General features: G+C 38.0%; 3 protein-coding genes across 3 annotated transcripts; 1 reads left to right on the plus strand and 2 right to left on the minus strand.

Moving 5' to 3' along the window:
• Nucleotides 1-775: 775 nt before the first annotated feature.
• On the plus strand, nucleotides 776-13,022 carry LOC103976052 (CBS domain-containing protein CBSCBSPB3). Its single transcript, XM_009391235.3, has 14 exons — nucleotides 776-1,122; nucleotides 1,213-1,372; nucleotides 1,470-1,602; nucleotides 2,940-3,110; nucleotides 5,393-5,471; nucleotides 5,580-5,693; nucleotides 5,830-5,896; nucleotides 8,793-8,898; nucleotides 8,969-9,027; nucleotides 9,806-9,915; nucleotides 9,998-10,125; nucleotides 10,224-10,306; nucleotides 10,555-10,644; nucleotides 12,559-13,022. The coding sequence occupies exons 1-14, from the start codon at nucleotides 965-967 to the stop codon at nucleotides 12,730-12,732; spliced, it is 1,632 nt and encodes a 543-aa protein (XP_009389510.2). The 5' UTR covers nucleotides 776-964; the 3' UTR covers nucleotides 12,733-13,022.
• Nucleotides 13,023-14,581: 1,559 nt separating this feature from the next.
• LOC103976051 (long chain acyl-CoA synthetase 9, chloroplastic) lies at nucleotides 14,582-20,960 on the minus strand. The gene is made up of 12 exons (XM_009391234.3): nucleotides 20,779-20,960; nucleotides 19,847-20,382; nucleotides 19,613-19,693; nucleotides 18,411-18,683; nucleotides 17,772-17,903; nucleotides 17,512-17,685; nucleotides 17,184-17,413; nucleotides 16,544-16,661; nucleotides 15,738-15,869; nucleotides 15,516-15,650; nucleotides 15,241-15,447; nucleotides 14,582-14,896 (listed from the first exon to the last, which is right to left on the minus strand). The coding sequence occupies exons 2-12, from the start codon at nucleotides 20,243-20,245 to the stop codon at nucleotides 14,732-14,734; spliced, it is 2,046 nt and encodes a 681-aa protein (XP_009389509.2). The 5' UTR covers nucleotides 20,246-20,382; nucleotides 20,779-20,960; the 3' UTR covers nucleotides 14,582-14,731.
• Nucleotides 20,961-22,345: 1,385 nt separating this feature from the next.
• LOC135612699 (uncharacterized) lies at nucleotides 22,346-24,347 on the minus strand. The gene is made up of 2 exons (XM_065109296.1): nucleotides 23,190-24,347; nucleotides 22,346-23,059 (listed from the first exon to the last, which is right to left on the minus strand). Exons 1-2 carry the CDS (start codon nucleotides 23,770-23,772, stop codon nucleotides 22,458-22,460), a joined length of 1,185 nt encoding a protein of 394 aa, XP_064965368.1. The 5' UTR covers nucleotides 23,773-24,347; the 3' UTR covers nucleotides 22,346-22,457.
• Nucleotides 24,348-25,063: the final 716 nt, after the last annotated feature.

A 25,063-nucleotide genomic window follows, 5' to 3' on the forward strand; every position in this document is an offset into this window, starting at 1 on the left:
AGATTAAAAAAATAATTTTATAATATTAAAAGTAAAAAGGAAAGAAGAAAGTTTTGTAAAAGCATTAAATGTTTTATTTTTATAAATATAAAAATATTTATAATTAAAAAAAAATATATAAAAATCGAAATATTAAACATTTGTATCCCTATTCCAGAGGCCAAGCCGATGATGACGCTGCTTTAGGTGGTCACCAGATGAACAGGAAGAGAGAACGATCCGCTCCCCCACCCCCCAACGCACCAAAACAACATCTTACCCACCTGAATTACCCGTCTTATTATTGCCGATGACGGGTGGGTCCGGCTGGATCCCACTAGCAACGATATAGCGGGACGGGCAAGCGACCGAGTGGATGCCACGGAACGATCGGTCCCAGAAGAATTCAGACCGTTCTCCTCGTCGCAATGCCACCACAGCAGCGACGGTGGACCCACCGAACAGCAAAAGGGTACCCCCAACGCACCGATGGCTGTGCCGGTAATTGCCCAACAATCTCCGATTCACGCTCTCTCGGATTCCTTTTCCCTTCCTATTTCAAATTGGTCGCTGATAGATTTAGTCAAATTACACAACACACTCCGTAAATTTCTTTATATGTGCGCATTGGTCCCTATCGTCCGAACTTTAATGGTTTAATTTATATATTCCAGAGAAAGTAGGGTACCAAACTGAAAAAAGTCCAACAAACAACGAGATTTTGTGTCAAAAATATGATGAGTTTGAAGGATTATTATGTAAAATCATCCATACCTTTGTTTCTATTAATGTAACTATAAACGCGGAAAAGGCAACTCACGGCGAGAGAGACAGAGGGAGCCCCCAATCGAAAACCACGCCTTTCTCCTCCTCCTCCTCCCCTCTCCGGCCCTTCTTGGATCCCCCACGAAGCACAAGAGTAATCGAGGATTTCGAATCCGGTCATCTCCACGGTTTGAAACCCTAGCTCGGTTGGTAGACGGAGATGAGCAACCACGCCGTCCCTCCGCCAAGAAGGAACGGCGTCGCCGCCCGCCGGCCATCGGCGGCGGTCAAGAAGTCCGTCCCGTCGGAGAACGGCGGCACAACTGCGGCCGCCACCAGCGAGAACGCCACCAAGCCGACTTCCCCTACCCAAACCTCGTAAGACTCCTTGATCCTTTCTTTCCTTTCGTACAAGTTTGTTCTTTTGTATGGTTCTTGTCGTGGTTGATTTTTGTGGTGTTGGAACAGTGGGGAGAGGACGGTGAAGAAGCTGAAGCTGTCGAAAGCTTTGACTATTCCCGAGGGCACGACTGTCTCCGATGCGTGTCGGAGGATGACTGCGCGAAGAGTGGACTCCGTGCTGCTAACGGATGCGACTGGCCTTCTCTCAGGGATTGTAACAGATAAGGTTGCTTCAAAGCTGAGCTTTTCATTATTTTGATTCGAATGTGTTCTTTGAGTTCGAGAATAACTGTTCTTCTTGGGATTGGTGTTTGGTTTGGTAGGATATAGCCACAAGGGTTATAGCGGAGGGTTTGAGGCCAGAGCAGACGATTATTTCAAAGATCATGACGAGGAACCCACTATATGTAATGGCAGATACTCTCGCAATTGAGGCGTTGCAGAAGATGGTCCAAGGTCAGCTTGTACATGAGTTATTGCATTGTTGCTTTACATCTATTTGATCCTACTTGGTGCTGCTGATGATGATCACTTTGAGTGTCTTGTTATATTGACATGTACTTTTTTGCTTCTTCGAAACAGTAAAAAATTGCAGAACTCGTATCATGTCTTTTGGAATAATGCATTAGTTTAACAGCATTTCTTTCGGAAATATGAATTTCTAGGATGAACAATTGAATCATTACATAAAGCTGATGAGCACAAAATAATAATGAAAAGTGTGGTGGAATGATGGTATCTTCCCTTTACTGAACATATTTAGTCTCAGACTCTCAGGGCAATAGTTCAAGTATATAGCATAGCAAACAATTACCAATCCCATTCTTTTGTCCAACGAGTGAGTAATACCATAACGTACTACAATGTGGAGAGTTTTCGAAGTTTAAATTTTGTAAGAAATCACATTCCTTGTGTGATTTAATGGTCATAATGTGCCTGTTCTTTCTGAAATTCATGCATCGCTTGCTTTTCTATCAATTATGTTAATGCTATTTGAGTCTATATGGATCAAATTTCTTGTACCCACTATCTTTCTTCTAGGTTTGCTATCTTATATTGTTTTAAATGTAATTATGATGTGTTGATGGATTTAATTCTGTGGTACTCTAAAAAGGTTTAACTTGATCTTTTGACATAGTAACTAAATATCTACACTGGGGAATAATCGAATATGACATTATTTTTCTTCCATATTGGTTTGCCATCATTTGTTGCACTTGCGTTCTACTGTGATTGACTTATGACTTGGGAAAGAAGGATGAAGCAAAATAATCTTGATTGGGCAGATACTTTCCTTCTATTGGCATCCTTTTACATAGGCACAACCTTCCACGGTGGGACTTCTGAGGTTTCTCATCATCCTTGTTTGATGTGTTCCCGTGATACCGCTTTATTCAATTTCATATGTTCTTAACTTCTCTGTTGTTGTAAAAGCTTAATCTTTAAATTTTCTATATGATCGAGCAATATACCATGGTTTGAAATTTTGTGGTATATATCAGTTGTACTGTATTGGTATGACTGGGCACTGTATTATGCTATTGTGGACCAAATATCAACATTAAACTTTTTCTTTCAATATTTTCTTGGTGAGTTCTAATTGGTACCAGTATGGTACCAACCGTTGTTCACTAGTCCGATAAGGCACTTTTTCCTAGCATGGTCATATTTATATCTCTTGTTTCTTAATATCATATGCATGATTAGTGTCTCTCCAATCTTATTCTTAAACATTGTATTGTTTCTACATATCTATTCTGGGTTGACCTGGGTTTTCTTTCATTTCTTTACAGGAAAATTTAGACACCTTCCTGTTGTAGAAAATGGTGAAGTTATTGCAATGCTGGATATCACGAAGTGCTTGTATGATGCTATGTCAAGAATGGAGAAGGCTGCAGAGCATGGCAGCGCTATTGCAGCTGCAGTTGAGGGAGTAGAACGTCAATGGGGAAGCAACTTTTCAGGTTGAAAGACTTATTGAAGTTGTAATGTATTAGTTCTCAGTAGATTAGGCACCTTAGTTATCGTGTCATGTATGCAGCGTGCATGTGTATAAGACCCATGACCCACACCACATGCCATTCAATATAAGACATGTTGACTTGAAAATCTTAAAGGATGGATGGAATGATAAAGTTGATGTCCTCAAGATATCATTTCAGATTCATATCAGTTTTAGTTCATTGAATTGATAGACTAACCATAAAGGTGTTTGTAGCCTTGTGAGTAGAACGTCAAATGGAACTTCCTTAGGATTTAAATATAATTTGCATATTTTAGAATACATATGATGTATAATATGGATCACATTTGGGGTTTAGCTAGTATTGCATTACGAAGATTGTAATCACAGATGCATATGACAGTGTCCAATTTGATGAGACAAAATAAAGATATAGAAATATATTGAAACTTGAAACATCATGAGAATACAAAACATTGGAATTTATGTTTATAAGAAGACTTGGAATTATAACAATCTGTTTCTAACATTGCTGTGTAGTTTGATTTTGGATCGATACAATTGAAGACTCTGGTAAGTCTTTGATGTGGACATGCGTCGAACATATTTAATGGAGTTGGATATGAGAGTCCATGTAACACTGATTGTAACCCCTATTTTATTAAGTCAAATTTAGATTAATTTTGTTGAACATGATCTACATTATCTGGAAACTGTTGGAACATCTTCTCCTTGCTTTCTTCTTCTGACTTGGGTATCTACTAGTGTGAAGGTAAGCACTTTTGACATCGCAATGTACATAAAATTTGCTAAACTTATGTAAGGATGCATTTAAAACATTTAGATCCAGATTAGTGATTGGATCCAAATAAGACATAAAATTACATAAAGATATATGAGGTTTGGACAGCAGACTGTAATATAGATTTCCAAAGTTTCCAAAGCTTTAAGGCTAATTTAAATGACAGAGGATATATATTAGGCATGACAGGAGAGGACAAGAAGCCAAGAAATGAATAGTTACATTGGACTCAAACCATGTTGTTTAAAACTTTAAACGCACTCCAAGGGAAAGAAATTAACCACACTTCACTTGTACACAGTAGTGTGGGAAAGGGAAATTTTCTTTCGTTCAATGATGTCCTTGTCGTCCTTGTCTCCTTGATACCAATCCTTTTCCCTTCATTAGTCTCCCCAAGTATAGAAAGAAAAAGGGGAACCAAAAAATGGAAAATACATTCAAGAAATCCTATTCCTTAAGTCAAATCTTTTGGATGATGTCCTTTCAAATTTGTTTGATGTACTTCCCTTTTGAATGATGCTTCCTTTTTTATAAAAGAATTGATTGGAATTGACTTCTTTTTCATACACTCTTTTATCAAGCTCAAAATCCCTATCTTTTTCTTTTTTTGTTTGTTTATCTCTTATTTTTTGGACAATCTAGGTAGGTGAAATGCACAACATGTTGTATTACGTAAGATGTTCATTGCCATCTCCGAAATGAAGGATTCTGCTTCATTGTACCAACCAGATTAGGCATCATTAGATCATTGAGCTTCACTGTGTTGATAGGATGGCGTTTCAATTATTGAGACTGATGCCTAGATTGTGGAGATGGAAGGTTGGATTGGAGTGAAGTGTTAGCAAGGGAGTTTGGGGAGATGCCATAGTTGAGGACTTTGGGAAATTGCAAGCAGTCTTGTCCTATTTGACTTGTCACTATAGTGGTAATTGTGACATTTGCCTCTTGGTTTGCTTTAATATAATGGAATAGATCTGCACTTAGTGTCTGACTCTGTCAGAAAGGGCAGGCGGTTCACCTCTTCTTTTGGTTTCTTTTAGGGGTGAGATGTAAAAATGCAAGTGTTGAGGGGTTTTCCATATAATAAGGAAAAATTCAGGGGGTTTATGCTTTATACAAATTTGTCAAAATTTAACACTTCAAACCTTTCAAAATTGCACATTATTAGCACTTAACGCTGCATCTTGTGTTAAACATTATGAGCTTTTGTTGAGCTGTGAATCTTTATTTTAGAAAAGATAGTTTATGCTGTAGGAATATATTAAGTAGTGATTCATTTGTTTTTATCATGTTGTACTTCAGGAGTCTACATAGGGATCACTATATAGGATTGCCTGTGCCTTTTGACAACCTTATTGCGAACAATCATTTGTCATATACTTTTTAAGCAGAAAAAGAATTTTGCTTTCATATAACTTTGCTTAATTAAATGCTCTCTACTTTGTAAGGTATTTATGATATTTACATGTTCCTGGATGCAGCCCCTTATGCTTTCATTGAGACTCTCCGAGATCGGATGTTCAAGCCAACTTTGTCAACTTTAGTGACGGAGCACACAAAGTATGACTGGATATCATCTAGAAATTTATGTTACGTGAAGTATCTGTTAGTTTTTAATTTTTACTCATAAATATGCAGTTAATATACGAGCCTTCTACCTATTTGCAGAGTTGCAGTAGTATCTCCTTCTGATCCTGTCTATGTTGCCACAAAAAAGATGCATGACTTTCGAGTTAACTCGGTCATTATCATGACAGGAAGCAGGCTTCATGGGATTTTGACGTGTGTTGTTCATTCAGGATTGTTCAAGTTTTTCTTTCTTATTTGCTTAAATGATGTTTTTTCCTCCATTCACCTTAGTATTTGATGGTTATCACTCGATAGTAGTTGTTTAATCACTAAATGCAATATGTTGCAGCTCAAAGGATGTGCTTATGCGAGTAGTTGCTCAAAATCTTTCACCCGAATTAACTCTTGTGGAAAAGGTACCTTCATGCTAAACTCGATTCTAGAAAACTTATCTGCTCCTTAAAATGTTTAATCATTATGGTACTTGATAATATTTATAAGCTTTAAATCCTAAAAGCACATGCACATCAATTTCCTTAAATGTCTCTTTCGAGGTCATATCAGGCCACCAAAACCAATCTTGTCTTGTTTTATTCTAAACTTTTGTATTTAGTTTTATTCTTTACATTTGGGATCCAACCATGTTTCACAATTGTTGTATCCTTACATTTTGTTATCTTGGCTTTCATCATGGATTTTCTCATGGGCCATCCTGGTTTTGCTTCTCTAATGATTTGTCACAATGCCTATAGGTTTTGAAGTGGTTTCTTTTACGTTATCTGCATTCATCATAGCAACTTCTTTAATGTTTTCAACTTTTTTAGTGTCATTGTACAACCTTGTTTCCTTCTGATAAGAACAACACCTGATGTTTCTTGATTTACCTTATAAAGTGATCATATCATATTGGTTTTGTTGGTGCTATTAAGGGGGGATAGTGCTTCTTTTTACAGTTGAAGCAACACAGTTAACTTTTCAAGGAGCATTTCTGGTTGAAGTTCTGTTCAACTGGATTTACCTGTGATGCATGATGCTGAGCTCTAAAACATCGAATGAGATTATGCTCTGCTTGGTGTGTAGAGGCACCATAAAATCTTTCATTCTGCATTTCCTTTCTGTTTCACTTTGGAGAACTGTCTCCTGGTCTTTGTATAGCTTACAATACACCTAATTTTGCATTGATGGATCATTTCTATCATGCCACCTGCTCGCTTGCATGCTGCCACCACCAGCAGAAGAGTAGAATTATTAAGAGATACTAGGTGTAGAACATTTCTCACCTCCTGCTATGCAAAAAATTGCTTCTTACTGAAGTTTGAGTGAGATATTGCACAATTAACAACTAATGTGACGTATCAGGTGTTACTTGAGTTAGAAACTAGAAAGATCTGGATAATGAAAGTTCTAGTGAAAGGATACACATGATCTTTACTGACAGAAAAACATGACAATGTTCTTAGAGAATGGAGGTTTCCGAAGAGGACTGTTTGATATGTATATTGCCATTAACTAAGGATGTAACGGAGCATTATTACTGACAGGACAATGAGATTGATTTAACTGAGGTCTGAATTTCAACTGATACACTTTTTAGTAGCGTTTGCCTTACTGGCCTAGATCGGTGTACCGACCGGTTGGTGGTATAGTATATACTGCCCCATGCCGGTGTACCATGTGTCGGCACAGCAAGGCATGCCAACAACACAGGAAAATAACAAAAAATAACTCCAAAAAAAATTAAAAATAAAAAAAAGATTAGGGTTTTTTGGTAGGAAATAAATATAAATTAGTATAAATTTAGTAAAATTAATCTAAATTAGGAAAGAATAGTGGCACGTATTTTTTTCGGGCTTTCAAGAACGAATCACAAGTGTTAATCTTGCGAGTTCTTACTCTAACTTTATGGAGTTTAAGAGAATAATCTAAAGTTAGATAATTCTTCTTCTAACATAGGTGTTAATCCTCCCTAATTAGCCTCTCAAGTTTGATCCAATCCACAAATTGCAGTTTTGTGGAGTTAAAGAGAGTGTAAATAAGATAATGAGAGAAATATGTGAGTAAGAATATGATTGAGAGAGTAGATAAGTTAGAGTGAAAAGGGAGAGAATGAGGGGATAGAAAGGGTTTAACTTTCTACTGGCTCAAACGGTTAAATGGACCGTTTGAATCAAATCAATCTTGGCCCTTGATCTGTATCGATTGAAATCCAACTGTTATCAACCAATAAAGGCCGGTAATGATCGGATTTTGATTGTTCTGACCGGTATAGACCCTATATCAGACGTTACGGGATCATATAACGTAGATCACTGGTACAGGATGGTCCGTGTACCGGTCCATTGTCGGACCGGAATGTACCGCTTATACTGGCCAGTATACTGCAGCAGACCTTGCTTTTTAGGGCCAGCCTTGAGTCCATATCTGTTAGTACTAGCCATGGATGAAGTTTGATGGTGATTTATGTGTTAATAATATTGTTTTAATCAATGAAGAAATTTCAATGGTGAATTATGAAGACAATTGTATCACCAAGTGATTGGGAACAGGATAGAATATACATGGTGCCGATTTACATGGTGCAACTTTAGAAATATCACATTAATAAATAAAACCATGGTTGAAATAAATCATCAAGAAGTACAGAACATGATTGCTTTTTGATTTGATTCCTTTATTTCTTAAATTTAAAAGAGATTTAAGAGTATGCTGCTCATAGAGCAAACACATGATAACTTAAGTGGAGGTACATTTAGTGTATTCTGCTGCCAAATGGAATTCTTAAATGGAATTTTCAGGATCTCTTGGTAAGTATGTAACATAAGGGTAGCTAGGCAGAGGATGTGTAGCATGATTGTATTCTTGGTAAGTCTCAGTTACATCAATTAATGGATAAAATGAAGAATGATAGTCGAGTGGTTTGTACATGTCCATAGAAAACCTTGAAGTGGCTTGTTAAGAAATTTGAAATAATTTTTGTTCAAGAATTTGTTGTCAATAGGTGAAGACAACAGAAGGTTTAGTCAGAACTCCCCAGTTTAGTGCATTCTTTGCATGTAGCACCTATACACCTCCTTCGATTCATTTCTATATTTGTCTATTCTTGTTTGATGTTTCAAATCTTCACACACACACACATACACGTGTGTGTGTGAGAGCAACTTCTTATCATGAGAGTCGATTCATTTCTATATTTGTCTATTCTTGTTTGATGTTTCAAATCTTCCTTCTTATGCTGCTGAATTTTGCATAGCATTTGGAATGCCTTTCTCATGAATTCTTTCAATTAGTTACTGTTTGACGTTCCTTTTGAAGGTAATGACTGCAGACCCTGAATCTGCCACACTGGACACACCAATTCTTGATGCCTTGCATATTCTGCACGATGGGAAATTCCTGCATCTTCCAGTGCTAGGCAGAGGTAATCAGTCATTTATTGTCATGGATGTGAACCTCTTTGTTTTGGTTCTCTGACACATTTTTAGAAACAGATGGACACATTGTTGCTTGTTTGGACGTTCTGCAACTAACACATGCAGCGATTTCCATGGTAATAGTCATATGCTTTTGCTTTTAGCAATTTGTTTAATTCCATAGGTTTTTGCTGAAATATGTCAGTATATATCAAGCAACATAGAAAATGTTTTCTGTTGCTTTTTGTACTATGTTATGCCATTTACCACATTCAATCTTCATTTTAGAATTATGCCAAACTGGCACTATGTGTTGGTATCTTTAATCAAAATTTAGTATCTCATACTTACTATCACAATTTTTTCTATCTGATCAAACTCCTGGAGCTTCTTCATATCTTGCACCCATATTAATCTAGTTCAGAAATGAATAATATATTGCAGGTCGGAAACACAAGAGGCTTGGTATGATTTTTTGTTATTAATTTATAACTTGTTACATAACTATTATGTGGTCTCACAATTCACTTTTGTTTATGCCCTTGTCATTGTGTGTGTGTGTTGACTGTATTATTCATGTTGATTTGTTTAAGATAAACAAACTTTAACCATATAGCTTATCAAAAGGATCATGCATCTTTGTATACATTCTCGTCAGCTCATTAGTGGAGTCTCTACCAATCACTAAAACTGATTATAGTACAGAATTTGTTACTTATTACATGAAGCTATAGTGAAAAGGTCACACTTCGATACAATCTAAGGCCTACCAAATCTGACCCAGATACTGCTTTCAGACTGTTTTCTGTTTGGTAATTATATTTCATGGAATATGATACTAGACCTATATTTCTAGTTTATACAGAGTTTATATTACAATTATGTCTTTCCTTAATGCATTATAATTTCTTGAAGGTTGAAGGGGGTGCTGACACTGTAAATGACATGGCAAGTACGATGATGCAAAAGTTTTGGGATTCTGCCCTTGCTTTGGAGCCGGCAGATGAGGAGTTTGATACACATAGGTATTTATTGTATCTTTTTCCTGTTGTGTTTTGCTAAGTAACAAAACCTCATCTCGCTGAGCATTCAATATCTTGTTTGCAGTGAATTGTCAGCATTGATGACATCAGAGTATGCTGAAACTGGGAAGTACATGTATCCCCCTCTTGTTGGAAACTCATTTGTTTTCAAATTTAAGGACCGAAAGGGACGCGTACACAGATTTAATTGTGGTATGACACAAAAATCATGTTCTTAATGTCAGAACTTCCGTTAACTATTACCTAGTGTGTATTGCCAGTACACATACATGTGAGCTGTTTTTTTGCAGGTACTGAGGTTCTAGATGAGCTGGAATCTGCTGTAAGGCAGAGAATGGGGCTTGCTAGTGACTGTGACAAACTTCAGCTTTTGGTGAGATAATAATTCGATATATATCTGTGTTCATGGAGTAACAGATGGATGCATGGATGTATGCATGCATGCATGTAGGCATGAATTTGTGTGTGCACACATATACACATGCATTTATGCGCATGTATATAATGCATATAAAATATGTCGGGTTGTATTTTGTGTTGTGTGTCCTTGGATGAGCATGCAGACATGTGTGTAGTGTGGTATAGCTACCAGGGACCAACCGTAACTGTTGTCTTGTGCAGTATGAAGATGATGAAGGTGACAGGGTTCTTCTGATTACAGATAATGATGTTGTTGGAGCTGTAAATCATGCAAGATCAGCAGGATGGAAGGTGCCTTTTTTCTCTTTTATCTTCTTTAGTTCAAGCATCTGATCATCTATGTATCATATGGAAGAACGTGTTGGTGTAGTAAATTATACCCAATCATATGGAAATATCAATTTGGACTGATTTTATGGTGGCACAACATATTTCTTCTGTTTAGCAGGTGAAATTATAGCACGTGTAGATGCTGGGGTAGAGTTGGTAGCTTCATACTGATTAATTCTCATGCATTGATTAAAAAAAATCAGCTTTATAATACAAGCCTATTAGGATTTCTATAATCTAATACATTTTAAAAGAGTCTATTGGTCTTTTGATCATATTGGCTATGAAGCCGAGTTATTATGGCAACTCACTAACCAAGCAGTGTGTTTAAGACTCGCAAGCAAAATTAACATTGGCATAGCGTCATGCTTAAATAGCATGAGCAAACCCTTTGGGCAAACATCTCTAAGAAGCTGAGCTATTATGGCAACTCACTAAACAAGCAGTGTGTTTAAGACTCCAGCAAAATTAACATTGGCATAGTATCATGCATAAATGCAAACACCTCTAAGAAGTGTCTAGTGATATTGTTTATTACTATATGCATTCCCTGTGTGACAATGCAGCTAGGCAGATTTGTCAATGGATATAGAGGACATTATGAGCAACTAGAAAATTTGTGGGTATAATTGACTTTGACTAGTGATGTTTACTAAGAGACCTAAATGGTGGGAAAGGATCCATGTTGCTGACCTAAATAGTAGGGGACTTTCTCTGCTTCCCATTGTACCTGTTATTTATTAGTTCAACCACACATCTGTTCCTTTGAAGAGAAATTGATTTTTTGCATCTATAGATCCTTTTCTGGGTTTGGTGTTAGAGATAAATTTTAGTTATCCTTCCATTTAGTTCTTTTAATATAGAGGCTTCCTTTTATGGCATAGAGAGTTTGTATGCATGTAGACCTTGTTTAGCATTTATGAGGTGTAGCTTCATCTGTATGCTAAAGCCACTTTTTTTTCCCATATTTTCTTACTTTTGTGAATTATGGCAATTTTTCCATTATGCTTACGTGTGAATGCATTTTTGACTTTCTATTAAAATAATGTATATTAAGTTGCTGCTCTCAAAGAAGATCAAACAGTCAGATCTTGGTTCAAGAACCGTGAGTTGAACTATGGCAACGAGTCTTTATGGTACATGGCTGACAATCAACTCAAAATGTTGTGGGAAGGATGTTGGTTAGGTCCCCGAACAGCTAGCTGTGAATGTTCCTAGGAAATTCATTTACAAGAATGTCCAGTTTTTAATAGAGTTGAATCTCAGTAAAATTTTCAAACTGGGCTATGAATGAGTTTACAGATTTTTGGATCTTGTGGTGATGTGATTTCTTCATTCTGTGAACCGAAGACTTTACATTGCTATCATAGGAGTTGAAAAACCTTGTGGGCAACCAAATATTCTTTTGAAATATATAGCGTCCCAAAGAGTATCTACAACCAATTCAGTCACGTTTTCATGTTCCAATCGAGCACTTTCCATTTATGATCAAAGGGTTAATTCAGGATTTTTTGTGGATTAAGTTAATCTTTATTATATGGATATATTTGTCTTTGTTTAACTACTTTGCTTAGATGATTTCGTTTCAGCAGCAGAGATGAATAACCTTTGTATATGAGGCCACCTTCAAATGAAGTTGTGCAATAAGTTAATTAGATTCAAGCAAGAAATATTGCAGTCTTCATATTCCTGCCAAAACACAAGAAACTTTGTTTCATTTTGCCACAATCTTGATGTAACCTACTAATGCCAAGATATGATGAGATTTGGTGCAGATGTACACTTTTGTCCTTATGATAAGTAGTGCAACTTTGTTTCTGGTCACTTGGACAGGATGTTTTCATATAGTTGACCCTTATTGTTTGCTTGTTTCAGGTTCTAAGGCTGCATATTGATGAGTCAGAAACCAAGAAGGAAGCTGCAAGACCATCAGATCTTTCGGAGGTCCAAAGGAGTGGATTGATATCTCTCCAGGCTGGGATTTTGACAGGAACTGTGGTACTGGCCAGCATTGGAATTATGGTTTACTTGAAACGATCCAAGGTGTGATTCAACTGAAAGCTAGAAGAATTACTTGAGAGGCTTGAAAAGAACAAGCTCCAGAGATCCTTAATGATTGTACACTTAGGTTACAGGAACCTGAGCATGATCATATAGTCACCACAACCTCGAAGAAATTTCCATCCAGTTTTGAATATACCCCAGTAGAAGAATTTACAGGGGTCATGCTAATTGAGTATATGAAATAAGATAATGTCTGCATGAAATATCTGCAGCTGCCTTCACTATGTTTTTACATGTTTTAAATGATTCATGTATCGATGTGCTTGTCTTTCTTATGGGACGCTCAGTTTCTACATTCTCAGTACTAAAAGCTTCTATAATTGATTTTGGGGAATTGTTCTCAAGAAGGTTTATAATCCAGTAGGATCAAAATTTTTAGCTACCATTAATTTGAAGGTGAAAGTGGTGATATCACACTAATTCAATTGCCCTCCTTTTACAAACAATCTTATGGTGCATCTGATGTGCTTCTGTCAATGCTCATTCTTAGATTTGCTAAATCATTCATGGTCTGCTTTATGCAATCATACACAAGCAAGTGGATTTCCATCTTTATTCCGTGGCGTTAAAATTGCAGTGGCAGAGACTGGCAAGAACTTTCTACTAGTTTGAGGTAACTTTAGCTTTTCTTTTTCTAAGAAAAAGGAAGGAACTTGTATTAATCAGAATTAGCTGGTGGCCTCAAAGGGAAGGGGTAAAGAAACCCAATCAAGACTGCGATTCATCTATGTTGCCATAATTTTTGGCTGGGATTGCCCCCTCAGGTTTATCAAGAGCCCACCTTCCTAACAAGGGACCCTATGCGGTGGCCTCGCATTCATTCCTATACAACCACAGTCGAGAGTGTTTGCCACCATCGAGAGGAACACCTTATCAAACGACCCGCTACTCTCCGCTCTTCCAGAAGCTATAGCTGTCTCCAACATGTGCTTTTATAGAAGTATCTTTACTTTGGATACACCTTAATAACGATATCACCTTATGATCAAATTAGATTTTTTTTATATATGAACTTATTTAGTTAGAAAAGATATATTATGAATATAATTATATTCTAATTAATAAAAAAATTTATGAGATGATCTTGATAGGAGGATTTATCTTAATTATTTATTCTAGACTTTTTGCTTTGCTTATAAAAAAAATAGGACCTCTTAGCCCTAAGGACTTAATGCGGATGAGTTGATAAGAAGAGAGAAGAAGACGAGTTTCATAGCTACTAAAACCGATTGTGGGGCTATAGGAGCTGTAAAACTTTCATAGCTAGAAGTCCGGTGTCCCACTAAATCACACTTGAAGCAAAATGTTAGGTAAGCTGCCTCTCCAACCAAGATCCGGATTTCCCGGGGCACTAGAGAGCAAAGATTCAATAGTACACGCATGCAGGCTAACTTGCCCCTTGAAGCTATTTCCAAGTGAGGATGGTTTTGATTTCTCAATTGAGTGAAATTGAAACTAGAAAAAAATTGACGATCATAAAATTTTACCCAAAAACTTAATCGTATAAACTCGTTTGTCATTCCTCGTAAATTAAGAGAATCTCTCTTGGATCCACTTCTACACACAGCGCAGCTTGGATTTGGATTCTATAGAGCTTCTCCTTCAATGTGGGCTTCAGTTGCCTCTCTAAATAGATTCGCCAAAAAGAATGATACCGTATGTAGAAGTAATGCTCCCAGTCACCTTGCTCCAACTTTAGCAGGAAGACCCTTCTCCCTAGACAGATTGGTTAGTATTTCTCTCTCTCACTAGAACCAAGGGAGAGAATCTTTTTTTATGGTAACTAAATAATTATTCCGGTAATCAAAACTTTCATCAAGGTTTACCTCTGTAATCACAAACTGTAGCAAATATTTTCTGGTATAAGAAACATTCACATACACTACACTTTCCCTTCAAGATTATAATGTCTTGGTTTATTGCCATGATGTACATATTTTACATGGTGGCTAATCAAATTATCTTGTAACGTATCAACAAAGATTCACGCATATAGCTTTTCAAGGTCATCAGCGTATGCCTTTCTTATGATTTCTCTCTTGAGCTTGAGTGCTGCAGTGACCTGACCAGATTCTGGAGTCCATGGGTCAGGAATCAACTTGATCTTAGCTGGGATCTCAAACTTGTCCAATCCTGCCTGTTTTGCCGCCTGCACTCAAATAGAGACATAGAAACCAAACGAGATGTCAAGGCTACAGTTTACAAGTATTGAATGGGACTAGGAAGCTTGGTTCATGTGGAGTCATGTATTATTGTTCATCACACGCTTATAAGGACCATAGATATATTAGGGATGCAAAATTAGCAGTAATTATGCTGATAACTCCAATGCAAACATATTTTTGGGTGATATATTGACAGCATGCAACTATAAGAGAGTTGAGACCTTGACAAAGATATTTAATGTTTCAAACAAGTAGAAGCAGAATGCAATTCATAAAATGTTCAGAGATGTCATGTAATGACAAATGGAAGTATAGAAGATGTAGAGACCTTCAACAAGGAACCTTGCACTTCTTCCACAGTTTCTTCCCTTTGGCATAGATCTGAGAAATCACTGTAGCTTATTCCTTGATTTGAAGCCCAACCTTCTAATGCATGTTGTGCAGCAACAATTAGTGCAACACAGAAGCTGTGAAAAGGATCGGCATGCAGCATGATGTTGTCCACATATGGGCTCACAATTAGAGCAGCCTCAACCTGGGAAAGAAGGAATAAGGCCTGCTTGCTGAACTAAAGCTTTAGTAAACAGACATGAACAGTCTTACCTTTCCCAGAGAAACGTATTCACCATGCTGAAGCTTCACTATGTCTTTTTTACGATCAATTATCTCTAGGCAGCCATCAGGATGAAACCTTCCGATATCACCAGTGTAAAACCACCGCATTCCTCTCTCATCAACCTTTTTAGTTGGGCATCAAGGCACCCACATTAGCGTCACCAGGAAGAAGAGTTGACATTAGAAGCAGCATTGCAAGAGGCCACCAACCTTGTAAGCTTCTTTTGTTTTCTCTTCATTTTTGAAGTACCCGGAAGTGACATTTGGGCCTCCTATGACAATTTCCCCTCTGGGCATTGGTGAATCGGTAACTAAATATCCGCCTTCTGGCCAATCAATCAGCTGTTACAAAATTTAAAAAAAAAGAGAGAATAATAATGAATAATGATCTAAAGTAATGGTAAACATATCTGTTCTATGTGTTTACAGAATTCAGAATAATGTTTTGTTTATTGCAATGCAAGAGTAGGACAATGTAGAAAATTGCCATGAAGCGTTGGCGAGTCCTCAAAACTGCAGTTTCAAGGAACAGATTTTTAGACAAACTTCATTGAGCAACTCTAAAATCCAACACCACCGGCGATGTGAAAGAATCCGAAGAATTTAAGGACACTAGAGAACCTTTGAAGACCTCAGTTTTTCTTCCACTTGATAGAAAACTCTCATATTTCATCAGCATAGCAAATGTGTCCTGACTGATTGCTTGCAGATGTTACAAGAGTAAGGACTAGGAAAGAGGTCTCCTCATGCTTAAAAGTTTCAGATCTGGTGGAAAAAGACACAAGACTACCTACTTGAAATTGCAAAAGAAAAAATGGTTAACATTTTGTTCTTATGATAGATCCATCAAGTTGCAATATAAAGTAAAGGTAGCAAGGAAGGATAATCTTAAAGCTAACACAAAAATCAGGAGACAAGCAGCATTTTAGACAAGAAAACAGTGATCTATCATGCCAATTGAGCAAGCAATGTCATCAAAGTCTGACTGATCTATCACATATATTTCTCTTTCTCACCTTGACATATGAGCAGGGAAGTGGAGCACCAGCACGGCCAACAGATGTATCATCGTGGTCTGAAAATGTTCCACCACCACAAGTTTCCGTCAGACCATAACCTTGTCCTATTGGAGCCCTGCAAATATCTGAAAAGGTCTTACTAGGCTAGAAGGCATTCGTGCTCTTAAGATCCATGCATATGTGAGAAACAGATGTTGATAACCAAAGAAATCAAATGAATTATTTCATACAGTAGTTGTGTTCTATGCACTTAAGTCCTGCATAGAGTCATTATTTCACAACTTATGCTGACAGATAACTTGGGTAGAGAAAGTCACCATGGTCAGAATTAGCAATAAAAAGTCGAGAACAATTTCAAGCGAAACTAAAAATTTTACTTTTTCTAAATTAAATATGAAATCAGGCCATCAAGATTCAAGCCCATGACACCTATAATGAGAAGGATAATTAGGAAAAGAACACATCAGTATTAGCTGTCACCAAATTATCTTAATTAGCATATCAGCATCTACGGTTGAAGCTTACAGTAAAAGCAAAGCACCTGCAACTGCTTCTACACGTGCACAAGATCCTATAAGTTCAGGTTTAAATTATATGCAAGCTCCTCAGGGAAATGAACTGAAGAGGTTAGACTAACCCGAGGCATATGTTGATAAATCTCTGAGTATCACCAGAAAGAGGAGCTGCACCAGAGAGAAGATGACGTACATGACCTCCTAAAACTGCTCGAACTTTTCTGAAGACAATATAATCCCATAGAACCTTCTCTAAACCCCATGCACCAAACCAGCTTCCATTGATTGCAGCCATCCTACGACCATATGCAACATCAAATAATTTCTTCGACAACCCACCCTTAGCATCTACCTGAAATATATCAAGAAGTATGCAACATGAATATTAGTCTCCTAGAAATCATGTGAGAAAGATCATGAAGATCTTCTTTACAGAAATATTTGCAAGACCTTCTTCCGCACAGCATCATGAACACGATCAAGGATAGCAGGTACAGCAGCCATCAATGTAGGTCTCAAGACTGAGGCATCTCCTTTTGTTCCTTTCTTTATCTTGTTTGATGTATCAGTGAGAGTCAGAAGTGAACCATACCCTATAGAAATGCCTGCAGCAACCATTCCAATCTGCATAGGGCACATTTACAGAATTATTATTGACCAAAGAAAAGAACAATGAAACTAGACCATGTGCAAATTATGAAGCTTCTCACCTCAGCAGCCAACTCAAAAATATGAGCTAGCGGCAGGTATGCCACGTATATATCTTTAGTCCCAATGGAAGGGTTGATAGTCATAACAGCTGAAACTGTAGCTAGAACATTGCCATGCGTCATCATCACTCCCTGCATGAAAACACAAGGAATTAGGAATATAACAGGCACATCTATGAACATTTTTAAGTCAACAACAGTTTGAAGTAAATAATGATTTGCTTTGTATTGTCAGCACAAAATTTTACAGTGTGGCAAGGGCACTTTGAGACAATGCACAATAGGAATACGTTACGTAGAACACAACTAAACAAAATCCAAAAAATACAGCTAGATCTTTCAGTGTCAATTCCAAAATTAATTGCCGAATGTATGATTAAAGCAGAATATTGGTCACTGTATGTTTAATCAAGTAGCACTTTGGATCAAAAGTTTTAAACAAATGTTAGTGGTTCCAGTAGTTCTGACAACAACAATTTCATCCATATAAACCCTGGTTGCGACAATTCTAACCATATTAATGGAGATATGCAAGCAAGCTGCATGAGAATCCAGCTTAGCATCGAGAAAACTAAATATAATCTACAAGGGAAATGCAATTTGATGTATTAGAAAAAAAAGCATGAGGGCTTAACAAACCTTTGGCAAACCGGTGCTACCACTTGTATACATTATCACGGCGAGATCGGATGAAAGAGGCAGATCTGCATCCACAGGCTTTTCCGTGCCCATCCTTTCTACTTCAGTCAATGATGTGATCATCCAACTGGTATTCTCCTTGGTCAGTGAAACCTCAGTTGAAATGCTGTCCTCACCAATATAAATTACATGTTTTACAGTGTCAAGTTGTCCGCTTATGGCAATCAGTTTTCTAAGTTCCTTATGTCCGCAAATTACAGTTGAGACCTCTGTCTGAGTCAATCACAAACCAAACTGATAAGCAATGGAGATGAAGCTAAATGATTAGAATCATTGGACAAGAAAATGCTAAAGGAATTTAACAGTAACAGAGTAGACATCAAAGGCTCAATTCATCTAGATCCAAATGAAGCTATGTAAAGAAAGAGAAGTTTTATTCCTTGATCCAATCTTACATAAGTAATTCATATAGATAATGCAATTAATAGCATAAAAAATGATACCTATGCAATGAAGAAATATAGTGATTGATGCTTACTTTCTGCAATTAAGACCTCTCCAAGTGAACAAAATCAATGTATGAACTGGTATAAGTTGCAGAACACAATGTAAAATCTTTTATATGCAGCTAAACAGCCCAACTTTAGAAATGACCAGTTGCATATATTTCCACAATATGATCTAAAAGATCAGTGCACCTACCTTCTGTCACTGAAATTGAATAACTGAATGCAACTTTCAGATATTTATAGAGTTAAAATGGATGATAGAGCAGTGGCAAAAGAAATAATATGAACACTAATAAGAAAAGCTCTCTTGTTATTAGAAATGTCAGAGAAGCCAGTAATTGCTCTCGAACAATCTTGTCACAGCAAAAGTCATATGCCTTGTCAATAATAGATCTTAAACAATCTTGTCAATGCTACATAAAATCTAAGAGCAAAGAGAATAAATAATTGTGAAGGAATTACCTTCTGTAAATATATATGTATATCTACAAAGAAATAACTACTTATAATCCCCAGTAAGGATACAATAGGCTGAAATATCTTCCATACTCCTGGAAGACTCAGCTGAATAATCTTGAAATGCAAGTAGAAGCTCAAAAGCACATAAACTTCAGTCCATAAATACATTCAATCCAATAGGCAAACAGATAGAAAAAAAATATTTAAATGGGGAGAAGTCTCGAACAATCAAACCTCATTTAGTGAGTGACAAAGAGCATGTTCCCCCAGTGAAGCATATACAGTAACCACGGTGAGATTTCGCCTGAAGCAACCCTAATTTAAGGAAGTAGGTCAATTATATTAGGGGACTCACATTATGTTAGATTTCATGCAACACAGCTTATTGGCCATAATTAAATTCTCCAGGTAAAATTCAAGTATCAGGATATTCATCAAGTGCTCAGCATGCATGACAAGAACATCTACCTGTAGAGCAAGAAACCACTCTGCTCGTGTCTCGCAAAATATCGCGATGTGATCATTCTTTTTGATACCAAGTTGCAGTAGACCAGATGCAATATTGCAGACAGCTTTGAAAGCCTCATCATAACTGATCCATTGATAGTTTCCCAGATGGAGCTTCTCAAAGGATCTCCCGTCCTGGCTCACTTCTGTTTCCCTCGATATAAGTTCCCGAGATCCGAGCAGAGGCTTGCATGCAAAGCGTTTGCAAGATTGCTCAAATAGCTCAGCCAGCGTTGAGACACCCTCCCAAAGAGATTCCACAGGAGAAGCGAAACGGTGGTTGCGAACCGCATATCCAGGTTCTCCACCAGCATCAACTAGCAACCCTCGTTTCTTTGTGTCGTTCGACTCCCGTAACATGATTGAAGCAACAAGAAGTGGGACGAAAATTCCAACAATATATGGATTCACTCACTGAAATAGGCAATTACTCTCTCTGTCTGGCCCAATTCTCAACACACAATGCAGAATCTCTCACCGGGAAATCTACCAGAACTCTGAGAACAACAACGACAAATATTACAAGGGATGGGATTCAATTAAGACGTTTCTTTTAACACATTAAATTTCTCCTATTCACAGCTTAGATTCGCGAAAACATCAATCAAGAAACCACCGAAATGTTGTGTCCTCAACTGGATTCCTCGTTCCCCACGTTCCGTTAGTTTCTCTTCTCCAAAATCGCACTTTTATCATAGGAGAAAATCAAAGAAAACCTCTTTTTATCAATCCAGAAGCGAACACGATCACGGGAAAAGAAAGTAGCAAAAACCCACGTCAAACCCAAAGGAATCGAGGTTCTCCTTTTTCCAATAGAATTGGACCATCGTATCAAGAAACTAGGAGTCGAGAATCGAGGGGAAAGCGAAAAACGATTGTAGCAGCTGCCGTACCTCGTAGGTCGTAGCGAAGTCCGGAGCCGGAATCGACGCGATTCCGCCCTCCGAATTCGTAGCGGTGGGAAGAAAAGCCACAGATTTGATCAATGCACCCACATAACATAATAAATAAGATAATTAGTTGATCATTAGTTGAAATAAATATATAATTATGCGATCTATATCTTGTAATGATACAACGAGCAACTCTCATCAACACTGTTTTCTCATAATGTTGTAATAATAATAATAATATTAATACATCATTTATTCCATTTTGTTGAAAGATAGATTCAATAAACTTGTAGTAGATCATTAGATCAATCATATTCAAGGTCAAATAAGGATGAGAGACATAATCCATGCAGATGACGTGTACGGCAAGTTGTACCTGACCACCTTACGTTCTCATGAATTTGGTCAAGACAAGCTTTGATGGGAGACTAAGCACTCTTGTTACTTGAGTCAAAAGAAAAGTAGCCACTAATTTATGCTACCCAATGTTGACTATATTTATTGTTACCATTACTATGTACCACTTTATAATAGTTTATATGTCATCATCTACTACAATTCTAATTTGACTTTACTAGCAAAATGAAATATATGTGTCTCATGTCAACAATCTTTATTATTTATAAGGCAAATTTTGACTCGAAGTAATTTTAAGCTGCTGATATAAGGTACATTGGAGTAGAATTGAATGAGTCTTTCTTATCACAAGGAAATGATTAAGCAAAGATGATTTTGCCGAAAAATAGAGAACAATTATTATTTTGATTATTTTTAATTCTCTACATCCCTTTTTTTTTTGTCACCTGTGGAATCTTTTCTTCTCCTTGGATTGGTTTAAACTTAATTCGAAGATATATAATTGGCCACCTGAATCTGACCTCAACCTACACAGCTTCCAATCTCAGGTTTCAGTGGCCTTCGCAAAGAATGGCTCATGATAGAGTGCTCACAGCCCCTCTCTTCCTTCAATGGGAGAACGGAGCTTGGCAGCTCCAGAAGAGTCAGGAGCTGATTCCTTCCTTTAGCTTTATCTAAGACAGGTTACAATAATGTAGCCGCTGCATGTACCACAAATTAGGTGAGCACAGTGGCTGCGTCAAATAGGGGCAAGGAGATGAGACGAATGCTTTGGATATCAAAAGTGTTCCTAGGAACTGATGCAGTATCTCTACAGGCAAACACATGAAATAAGTCAGATGAAGAAGACACTTCGAAAGCTGTTTCAAGCTAATAAACGACACTAAAAAGCACAAGCTTTGTGTTTTTATCAGCTTGTCCAATTGACATACTTAATATAATTCACCTGTATATGGGTAACTACAAGGGTAAAGAATGCTTAGAATAAGGGATCATAGAGCAGGGGAATGAAGTCTTTGGGCATTATTTATCTACAGATCTACTTTAGTTGGTAAGCATAATTTTGATACAAATTACTATGACATTTTAATTACAGCCTTCATCATGAGTTTGTGACAATAACTCATCTCTTCTCAGCTATGTTGTTTGCAGTAAACCTCATTGTCTGAGAACAAAAATCGCAGAATAATACTGCCTGGGTTCTCGTAAATTGCAGTGCAGAAATCAATGTTCCAAGGAGCACATAAATGAACAATGAATATAGTACATGCACTTCTAAGATCAAAGCTGGTGTGAGGAACTGCTAACACACATTGATTGCACTAAAAGCTTCTATATATCACAACAAAGCAAGGTAAGATGGCTTTAGGACTGAAAACAAAGAGCTCATCCATATTTGAGTACCCTCCTGCCACACCAGTGACTGAATCAAACTCCTCAGCAGCTTCTTGGCTCTTCTTCACTCTTCCTGCAATTACCCTGCACACAAGCATTGCCCTGTTCTCATCATCTGATGAAGCATGAGCCATGTCATGTGCCATCCCACTGGTGGCCATCGTTCGTATCTTCCCCAGCTCATCCACTTTCAACCCATCCCGAATAATGCCGCACACGTTGCAGTGTTTGATGGATTGACATAGACTGGTGGATCCATGGAGGCCGAGGGAGCACGCACAAGTGGTGGAGTAGAATCTTAAGAGTTCATTCCCGTCTGCAACACACCTTGGGTGCTTCTTCCCCAGCTTGTTGGCTTTCATCTTTATGGAGTCTCTGTAGTCCTCGAACGTTGTGATGGCCTTCTGGGTGTTGTGGACCTTCAGTATCCTGTCTATCTTGCAGACTGGAGTTTGATTCTTGAGCCAGCTTGACTGGAAGATGATTTCAATTATGTTTCTGCTTGTGTCTTCAGGACCCAATTCCGATACTATATTGCAGAGAACAGAAGATTCAGATGATTATATCTTGTAAATGATAATGAAGCAGCTGAAAACATGACAAGTATCTCAGATTGAGAACCAGAAACCGAGTTGCTTATGATGAAGATGGATAATTACCTGCATGGCTAATTGCCTGGTGAAGCTCCAAAGTCTCAGACCTCATGAAGACCTCCCCACAGTCAGGGCAAGGACAGATGGTAGCCCTCATGGAAGCATCCCTTGATGGCCCATTAGTGGGATCAGCCATCACATGACATTCGTAGCACCCGGATAACTTTCTCAGGTGCATTCCTTTGAAAGATCCTCCCAGAGAAGAAGAAGATGTTGTAACCGAGGCAGTGATGGAAGAAGATGAATGAGAGGAGAAGGAGGTGGAAATAGCTCCACTGATATCTTTGGAAGGAGACCTGAAGGATCTGCCGGGAGTATTAAGACTGCTGGTCGCAGCCAGTCTCTTGGAAGACTCAGGTGTGGTGATCTCTGGCTTGACAACACTTGGGCTGTTCCTCATTCTACGGAAAGACACAGAGCATGCAGTCTTGTTGGATTTCTTCTTCTCTTGTACATCATTCTGATCTTTACACGAGAGCCAGCGTCTCAGGAACCCCCAGGAGAGTGAGTTATTGGCCTTCCTTTGAACTTGCATCTTACTCTTTCTGCTTCTATTGCAGGTCCTACTTCCATTCCTTGTATCTGCCATTGGGAGTGGTGGTGATCTTGTTCCCAAGTCTGTATCCTCTCCTGCTGCTTGAGGCCTGGAGTGTCTTCTCCTTCCTTGGATCAGATGAAATACTTGTGTGATGTGTAAATAGCTACAACAACTATATATAATGCAGGCTTTGTGAAGAAAAGAAGACTAGAATGTAGCAACTGAGACTTGGTGGTCCTCGAAGGAGACTACCAGGAAATGGTGGTCATCGAACATGAGTCATGTTAAGACACCTCTGCTGCAGCAGACCATGTTCTCACTTATTCCTGCAATTAGCATGGGCAGCAACAAGGAATCTCCTGTAAGCTCATCTGTGTCAAACAGTAGACTGCTGTTCCTGCCGATGAAGGATAAAGCATCAGTAGATTACCATTCATCAACCAGTCAAACCAGCTAAAATTAACCGTGATCTTTCATCTGACAAAAGCAGATAGCTAATATGAACAGAGTCATAAATCACAAGCTGTTTTAGAGCTTCATTTTCTCTCTCTTTGCTGATTTTTTGTACTGCAATCCCAATGATGATGATGAAGATGAAGATGAATGGCTTAAAATACTTCATTCGGTGGAGGGGAGATGGGAGGGGCCCCTATGCCAGCTGCCTCCTTGACGCAGGTCCATTAACATTATGCATCGAAGGACACAACACTATCTGAAACAGCTTCAAAGAGCCTGATCCTATTTATTGTACACATGCATGTGGAGGCGAAGGTGATCACTGAGGTAGGTGACAAACACCACCTGTACAAATTCACTGGATAAAGGTCAGGAGGTCATGCATCTGATATGGCCTTATTCAATAGGGGAACGCATCGAGGGCATGACAATAAATGCAACAGCGCTCGGAACATGAAAACTCATCAGCCATGGACAAACGAGCCACCAAAACCTTTGCCTACATTCTCGGCGTTCCACGTCGCTTTGTCGATGAATTGTCGTCGACGAAGACCGCAAGAACCTTCATTGGCTCCCCGAAGAAGATGAGAACACGAGAGACGTCAAAGGTAGCTGATCGTTAGAAGCACGTCATGCATGCTTGCAGATGATCAAAAGGATTGGTTGGGAACATCATGAGATTAAATTGACAGAAATGTGTCAACAAAATGATCTTAAAGAACTCTTGGATCATCTTTTTGACTTGGAAGCAAGAACATTACTGGGTGCAACAGGCCACAACATGGTAGGCTCATTGGGCTTACTTCACAAAGTTTCTTGGGCCGGCAAGAAGTTCTCCTTCATGTCCTCCATTGTCTTTGATGTTTGGTTTATATTATTAATTTTC

The sequence above is a fragment of the Musa acuminata genome, chromosome BXJ1-2, assembly GCF_036884655.1.
Source record: "Musa acuminata AAA Group cultivar baxijiao chromosome BXJ1-2, Cavendish_Baxijiao_AAA, whole genome shotgun sequence".
Lineage (NCBI taxonomy): Eukaryota > Viridiplantae > Streptophyta > Magnoliopsida > Zingiberales > Musaceae > Musa > Musa acuminata.